The sequence below is a fragment of the Rhamphochromis sp. 'chilingali' genome (genome assembly GCF_963969265.1).
Source record: "Rhamphochromis sp. 'chilingali' genome assembly, chromosome: 3".
In the NCBI taxonomy this organism is placed as follows: Eukaryota; Metazoa; Chordata; class Actinopteri; order Cichliformes; family Cichlidae; genus Rhamphochromis; species Rhamphochromis sp. 'chilingali'.
The window spans coordinates 16,816-25,567 of record NC_137931.1 but is presented as its reverse complement, the minus strand read 5'-3'; the positions used below and the strand labels follow the sequence as shown (position 1 = coordinate 25,567).

Below are 8,752 nucleotides of genomic sequence, written 5' to 3'. Positions count from 1 at the left end.
TGCAAGAATATGGGGAAAGCAGCAAGTTCCACAGAATGCCGCGCCTAGCACACACTCTCCATCTCACAATGAAAGATGCCATGAAACACCCAACTGCTGATTCAGTCATAACGAAAGCAAGAAATCTGGTACATGTTGTTAGAAAATCATCAGTGACAAATGAAGAAGTGTTTAAAAGGTGTGACAAAAGTCTGATCTGGGATTGTACCACTTGTTGGAACAGTACCAAACCAGAGCTGAACTAAACCAACTACTTGAGAAGCTGGGGATGGATACACTTCTCACAAGTGATTGGACCAAGATGGAGAACCTTGTCAAGTTGTTTGAACCCTTTGTCATTCATACAGACAGTGTTGGGGAGTAACAGAGTACATGTACCGCCGTTACATATTTAAAATACAAAATATGAGTAACTGTATTGTTGCGGGTCAGTATTGTTTGGGTTTTGTTTGACAGCTATGCTCTGTTGTTCCAGGCGGCAGCGTTACGGTTGCCATGGTTACATGGTGACGCACTCTCTCTTTGCGACTGTGTGTTTCCAGGGTGAGAGAGCGCCTTTTTGTTGTTGTTGTGCTAAGCTAAAAGGGAGAGTGTTACAGACTTAGCTCTAAAGAATGTAGACTCATGGGCAGTGTAGTCCTTGCTGCAGGGAGAATGGACTGCCATACCCGTTATGTGTCTGTGAGCGCGAGGAGGGAGAAAAAGGAGAGTGGAAAAGTACAAGCTGTCATTGAGCAGAAACGGGAGCTGGAAGCATGTAAATATAATAATAACCACTGCAGCCAAGAAGAGAGCCTGACGAGCCCAGTTGTAAGTAAGCCATTAAGACTCGACTGTACACCGTGTTTGTATTTTCCTCCGAAACAATAAGTTCTGTTGGAGCAGCCTTTCAATGCCTCTCTCTGTCTCTTGCTAGCAAAGTTGACCCAGACAACAAAGTAAAGCTATGGTGTTGATTTTCCACCTCTTTCGCACAGTTGCTTTTTATTAAAACAACAGTTAAATCATGACTGGAAATCTACCTTTCTTTATAGGTATTTTAACCAATACTAAACTACTGCATGTTTCCATCAATACTTCAACCACCTAAACACATAATTGTACTTATTCCTTAAATTGGACACCCTTTATAAAAAAAACCCAAATGTCTCACAATGTATCATGTCAATATTAATATCCTAAAATAAGAAAGCATTGCATGTGATGTAACAGAGAAAAAAAAATAAACAAAAAAAGGTCAATAGGCATGTTTCGTTTGCTAAATACTTTATTAAAAGACAGTTTCCTATTTACGTTTATATGATTCACAGAAGTTTGTAATTTTTTGCATGATGTGCGTCCTGCACCAGCCAAACGATCTGGGGCGTATCGGAGCCATTTCTGCACTGCTTGTGCAAAGACAAACTCGGACATAGAGTTTGCCCCTAACTGCTGCGTCAGGCTCCAATCAAGGCAAAGCGTCTCACCTATAGACACATTTTAAGAGATGGAATTAGCGTGTCTCATGTCTTAAATGTGTATGCAAGTGCTTGTGTGTTTAATCAACAGGCCGTTGTTATGTATTTAAATCACATCTGACAGCTATTACACTTTATAGTTACAAAGTGTACATAACCTTTATATACTTACCATTGCCTTATTTGCCTCTTGTGATTGAAGAGCTGGCTCTGCATTGTTTAGCTCCTCAATGTTGTGCAAGGGCAAATCCAGAGGCAGTACCCCAGCATCTACCGATTCATTGCAGCCGGTATTGCGGATGGCTCTGACCTCCTCACAGAGTTCGTTAACAGCTCTCGTCAGGTCTGACAGAAAAAGATAATTTTTTTTAAAGTATTTAAGAATACAGACAACTTGTCAAAAGTTTCCTTGTGTCTCACACACAGATATGTACAAAGACACTAGACAGTATTTTATTACCTGGTATTTTCACTCGAGGGGCCTGGGGAAACCATTTTTTTGTGGGCTGCTCATCCTCTGAGTCACTATATGTGTACAGGGGATTTGGTCTAAAGAAAAAAAGTTGAAAAGGGTCATAAGTAATTACAAATGTGCTTTTGGAATATTTTTTCCTAAAGTTACAGTTTGATTTATAACAACACACACAGGAAACGGAGATGTGCAAGAAGGTACAGTATACAAGGAATTTTTGAAGTGCACAAGTGTATACGGCTTTGCATTTATAAAAAGTTTACAAGCTTCCACTTTTTGGACTATATTATGTGGTGATATTGCAGTATGCAAGCACCACAGATATGTATAAAAGACAAGATCATAAATTCTTAGCAATCAAAGATATGTTTGTGAAATAAAAAAAGTTTTACTTGTGCTTTCTTTTATGACTGGTCTGAGTTTCAGCTTCGGACTGAAGGTCAGACATATCACAGTGTTCACTTAGATATTTCTGAAGACTGCGTTCTGCTTCGTGAAATGTGTCTGGAAGTACAAACACAATGTATGGCCAGACATAAATTAGGACACGAAAAACTTGTTATTGTTACATTTATACAATACCAATCCAGATGATACCCACCATGGCCTATTAGAAGTCAGACTGGTGCATAGGTGAGCCATGTTGCACCAGGATGAACTCTCCTCTTTACTGCGTCGTGGATCCTGAATGTGTCTCACGGAGGATATGGAGGCCATGACAATTTCTCCCCATTTATCCATGATCTAGGGACTATTTCTGTACCACCAGTGCTGAACTGCACAATGCACCAGTCTTTCATTTTTATCTTTTTTTTAAAATTTGGAGTCCTTTTTTGCCCTGTCTAGGATAAACAGGAAACAGATAATTACAATATATTTCATAGTCACTACAAAACTTGATCTATTGATTGAACTAAATAATAAATAATAGCTTAAAATGTATATAGGCAACAATTACAAGCAAACCCGTATATGTAAGCATTTAAACACTGAAGATAATAAAATTAACAGTATTTTGTCTAAGTCTGCCATTGTAGGAATTCATGGCACCATGGTTTGGAGTCTTCTCTCACCCCCGTTCTCTGCGGCCTGCTGGAGCGGGGGGGCTAGGAGGAGTTGGCCGTCCAACTGCGGTCTGGAGTGTGGGGCCTCCCTGCTGCTGCGGAGTCGGGGCGGTCTGCCTCTCCCCACCGCAGGGAAAAGGGTAACACCACCTGGGTCTGGGTGCAGTTCCCCCCTCCAGGGGCAAGGGTACCTAGACCCGGTTCGTAGAGTATGCTTGGGGAGTGTGATCGTGTGTACAGCGTCTCTTTATGCACAACCAACATGTCTCCATGTTGGTTGAGTGTGGAGTAAGTGCATATGAGAGCATGAGGGTGGGAATGGATGTTTGTGTCTGTGTGTGCCTGTATGTCTGTGTCTATATGTCAGGTTGGGTATCAGACGCCACCTCTCTGGGGACATCTCAGGCCCTCCAAGGTTTGGAGGCCTATCTCCACCCACCACTTCCCCTGCCAGTGGCGGACTCCCTCAGGTGTCGGTGCGTTGGTGGTTCTTTGTGTCTGGGGGTGGGCGTCCGGGTACACACCGGCTCACTCCTTGGCGGCCGCTTATCGGGGCCTGGAGCCTGGGGCTCGCTCGGGCCACTTCGGAGGTGGGGTGCCCCCGGCCTCTCGGCCTGGGGCTCGGTCACTCAGGCACAGCTGGCTGCCGGCGGAGCTCACGGGCGCGTCACTGCAACTCCCCCTGGCTTCTGCTCCGCGGCTGCTGAGTGAGCCCTCATCTGGGACTCTCCTCAGCTCTTACTGGGACAGTGGCGCGGCTGCCCCTCTGTTGGTCTTCCTTGGTCTCTTGTGTTCTGGGGACCTCTGGATGTCTGGAGTTTTGATCTCCTCCATACCCGCTTCACACCCTGGAGGACGGGGCTGTGGCCCCCCCCACACTCCCTAGCAGATCATTACATGGAGAAACCTTTGGAATGCAAGCATGCTGATCCACACAGGTATGCACACAGGTGTACACACGGGTATTCACATACGCGGACTACAGCTTTCTTGGCTGCTGCCTCAAAGCACATTGTACGCTGTCTATCTTGCGTGCTGCACAATATCGTTTATTATTTAGTATCTACTGATATCTACTGCTAGCTAGTTTATTGTGATGGTGCCGTTTTTTTTATTATGTTGCTCTTTGTTGTTTGCTTTCTCTTCTGTTTTTTTTCTCCATACAGGTGACCCAGGTGTCTTGTTTTTTTTGTTTTTTTTTCTTTCTTTCTTCTCCCCCTTTTCACTGTCTCTTCTCCCCTTTGGTTTTCTTTCTCTCCCTCTCTTTCTTTCATTCTCTCTCCCTGTCCTATCCCCCAGTCATGTCTGTCCCGTTTGTAGCAACTGAAAATAAAATAAATTCATAATTATAATAAAGGTCAATCAAATGGACCAATATGGCAAGGCCATGATGATCCACTTGGTAAAATAAATCCGCTTGGCATCTTTCTTGGCCTTAAGACAACAATTCTGATGGCTAAAGATCCAAACGGGACACAAAAAAAAAAAAAAAAAAAAAAAAAAGGAATTCATGGCACCGAGACAAAAACTTGGCGCACAGTGTGGGTTAGGGTTAGGGGGTTAGGGGTTAGGGTTAGGGTTAGGGTTAGGGTTAGGGGGTTAGGGTTAGGGGTTAGGGTTAGGGTTAGGGTTAGGGTTAGGGTTAGGGTTAGGGTTAGGGTTAGGGTTAGGGGTTAGGGTTAGGGTTAGGGTTAGGGTTAGGGGTTAGGGGGTTAGGGTTAGGGTTAGGGTTAGGGTTAGGGATGTGGAATTGAGTCCGGTCCCGAAAGGGTCCAGACGGTGCTCGGTCCATCCCTCCACCCCTGCCACTTGTCCCCCGCTGGACACGTCTACGGGAAGGCAGCCGCCCTCTCCCGTGACGCACCACCGTCCAGCCTTCTGAGTCCATCCGGGACCCCATGGATTTTTTTCTATCTCTTGATGTCGCCTTTGTTATCTTTATTTAATAATTGTCTTAATGTGCTATTTATTCCAGTTAGATATGTAAATTATGTGTATATGAATTTACAATCACAAACAAGGCGAGAAAAAAAGAAAAAGTAAAAAAAGTAAATGAAATTTGTTTTTAAACCAAAATAGATGAAATTAATAAAATTGTTTAATTTTTAATAAGTGAAAACCAATGAATTAATGTGCCCACTGCCGCGACGTTTCGACCCAAGATAGGTCTTCCTCAGGCTGGGGCACAATGAATAAGCTGGGAATGCACAGAGAGAGAGAGATGTTGCCTCTTCAACGGTCAGCTCCCAAATGAGCTCCTCTCTACTGTGCAGCCTTTTATAGGCTTGGTTTCCAACATGAGTTTTTTTTTCCGAATTTTAGGTTAGGCAATGTATTTTGAAATGGCTGGGATGGTTTTAGACTAAAATGAATGTGTTTTTTAACTTTTGTAATAAAATTGCATGAAATGTATTTTTATTTTGTATATTATGTGAATTTTCAAAAAACTGTATTTTTAAGTGATGTATATGAGATTTTAAATTTGCATTTTTATGTTTTAAATCCAATCGTGTTTTTATGAATTTTTAAGTGACGTATATTAGATTTTAAATTTGCATTTTTATGTGTTAAATCCAATCGTGTTTTTATGAATTTTGGTGAGTTATATAGAGAAATGAGTTTATGATTTGAAAATTGTATTTGTGTTTTTAGCCAAATTGTGTTTTTATGCGTCTTGGAGTTGTGTATTTAATCAACATGTATTTTTAGGGGTTTTAATAAATTTTGATTTAATAACATGGGTTAGGGTTAGGGTAAATAATTGGGTTGGGGCCACAATCATAGTGGTTAGGGTTAGGGCAAAATATGGGGGTTGGGTTAAAATTAAATCGTAGTGGTTAGGGTTAGGGCAAAATATGGGGGTTGGGTTAAAATTAAATCGTGATGGTTAAGGTTAGGGTAGGATATTGGGATGGGGTTAAATCAAACCAACCCGAATAGGTTGGAGTTAGGGTACGGGCTGGGACAGGGACTCCAACCAAATTTTGAGCCCAAATTTTAATTTTGCCCATATTTTGGGTTAACCATTGGTTTTAGAAAGAAGTGCCTAATTACACTTCATATTCAGTCCCCCCGGTTCTCTTGTGTCCAATAATCGTATCCATTTCCTCTCCATTTTCTTCCTCTCTCCTACCGTCCAACTTGAAGTACTTTGCAGTCCTGCTACCCTTAGCGAATGATACCCATGTGAAATGAAATGTTTTACCAAAAGTGTGTGTGTTTCCTTTTTGTGTTTGATGTTATACCTGTGTTGCATCATCCTGGTGGATATTGAGTTTCCGGTTTCTCCAATGTATTGTGTGTCACATCTGGAGCAGAAAATCATGTACACACAATTCACAGTCCGTGGTGTAAAAGTCTGTGGGATCTTAAATATAGTTTTATTGAGCCTATTTTGCACAAAGTCCAATCTAATGAATGTACCGGCCAAGACTGTGGTTTTCTGCAATGGCTGTAAGGGAGCAAGACTTGCCCTCACCAGGTGGTCCTTGAGGTTGCTATTTCTCCTGAATGCCGAGATGACTTGATAACTACTCAGGAGACCCTGGTTTTCCATGATCATCCTGTAGTTATTTTTGAATTTGCAATTCAGTAACCTGTTCCTAGGTGAAAAGGTGGTGATCAGCGGAATCCATTCTTTATTGATACTAGGTCTTTGTATGTGGAAGGTCTTCAGACAATGTCTTAGGAACGACCTTGAGTATCCCCTCTTCCTAAGAGCCCGGAAAAGGGTTCTGACTGCTTCGAAAAAGTCTGCCCTTTGAGTGCAGATCCGATGAAACCTAATGAGTTGTGATTTGACGAGACCTTTATAGGTGTGCCGGGGGTGATAGCTGGATTTAAACAGCAATGAGTGTGTGTCTGTTGTTTTGAAATATACCTTAATGTCCAGTGTTTGTTGGTTGTGAAAAGGCTGTCCCTTGTACACAGTAGTGTCTAAGAAATCAATTGACTGATGATCAAATTCGTATTTAAGCCTAATTGAGGGGTCATGAGTGTCCAGTGTATTAATAAATTTCTTAAAGTCATCCTCTGAGTGGTTCCAAATGCCAAAAATATCGTCTAAATACCTGAGATATGTGAATGGTTTCTTCTCACACTTGTTGAGGGCTGCTTCCTCCCAATCCGCCATGAAAATATTTGCATATGCGGGGGCGAATTTTTTGCCCATCGCAACACCTTTGACCTGGAGGAAGTACTGATTGTTGAATTCAAAATCATTTCGTCCCAGATTTATTTCCAATAGAGTCACAAGTTCCGTATCAGGTCTTTGATGGTCCGGGTATTTGCCAAAAATCTTCCTCACTGCTCTTAAACCAGCTTCTGTTTCAATGTTGGTGTATAAACTGTCTATATCAATGGAAAAGAAGAATGAATTTGGAGGAATTTTTAACCCTTTAACTATTGAAATGAAATGATAAGTGTCTTTTATGTAGGATGGATGTTTTGTTGAGAGTGGATTCAGAAAGTGATCGATGTACTCGGCTGTGGCGTAGGTCTCACTGCCACAATCAGAGACAATTGGTCTCCCAGCCGGTATCCTGAATGGTATTGTCCACTTGTCGGGATCCTTGTGTATCTTGGGTAAGATGTAAAATCGTCTTATCCTGGGTTCCACTTCCCCCCGTAAATATTGTTTCTGCCTGGTGTTGATGAGTTTCTTACTGTACAATCGATCTATCACGTGTTGCACCATAGGCACAGTGTGCAGGTAAATTGGGCTGTCTAATTTCCTATAATAATGTGTATCCTCCAACTGACGCATGGCTTCGAAAATATATTGCTCTCTACTTAAAATGACAACCGCACTTCCCTTGTCTGCGGGCTTAATTACTATGTGTTTGTTTTGTTTTAATTCTGTGAGCGCCTGATTTTCATCTTCCGTTAGATTTCCCTTGTCTTTGTGTATATTTTCATGTTTATGAATTTCCTTATTATCCTGTTTGATCAAAAAATGAACTTCCGGTGGTAGTTTGTGTGGTGGTGGTGTCCAATTTGATGGTGGTGTAAATCGTGGTTTCTCCCGTTTCCCCTTATTTCCAAAATATGTGGCCAATTTTATCTTTCTGTGATAATTTTGTATATCCAATAACAATTGTGTTCTTTGTTTCCTATTGTCTCCCACCGTAGGGATGAACGTTAACCCACGGTTCAGCAGATCCAGTTGCGCTTTGGATAAGCTGAAGTTCTCTGCTACCACCATTACATTCTGTAACAGACGGGGCCTGTCCACCCCGGTCCCCTCCTCCACGAGGCTTAAGGGGATTTTAAGTTTAAATGGGAAACCCAGTGTTCCAGCATTGCTCTCCCTGTTTGTCTAGTCCAATGCAGGTGGTCACCTTCAGTCTGAAAGGACGAACTGGGAAGAGCCGGGATGAAGGGCTGGTTCCTCATGATGTGAGCGTTCAGAATGTGCAAAGTGGTGCGTTCAGCCCACGAAAGCAAAGGAGAATAATTGATCACCGGGACCCAAATTTCGGAATATGGGAAATGCTTTTTTGCAGCTCTGATCGCCCCTTGCAACTGCTTGATTGCAGTCTCTTTGGCCCTCTGCCCTTTGCAGTTAAGGCCAAACGACAAGACTACCTTTTCCACAACCACGTCACTCGTGGATTTCGCCATCAAGGCCTGGGCATGCCTGAAGTTAGCCCCCGGGTAACTGTCCATCTGCAGGTCAGGGATACTGTGTCCCGGAATCCTAGCCAGATTGGAGTCCCCTATGATGAGCCACTTCTTCCTTACACTAAGGCCCCAATCTA

At 42.6% G+C, this 8,752-nt stretch overlaps 1 protein-coding gene across 1 annotated transcript; it reads right to left on the bottom strand.

Moving 5' to 3' along the window:
• Nucleotides 1-678: 678 nt before the first annotated feature.
• Nucleotides 679-2,953, bottom strand: LOC308393670 (uncharacterized protein). Its single transcript, XM_080877626.1, has 4 exons — nt 2,322-2,953; nt 1,918-2,006; nt 1,630-1,802; nt 679-1,466 (listed from the first exon to the last, which is right to left on the bottom strand). The coding sequence occupies exons 1-4, from the start codon at nt 2,375-2,377 to the stop codon at nt 1,437-1,439; spliced, it is 348 nt and encodes a 115-aa protein (XP_080733752.1). The 5' UTR covers nt 2,378-2,953; the 3' UTR covers nt 679-1,436.
• Between the last annotated feature and the right edge of the window lie 5,799 nt (nt 2,954-8,752).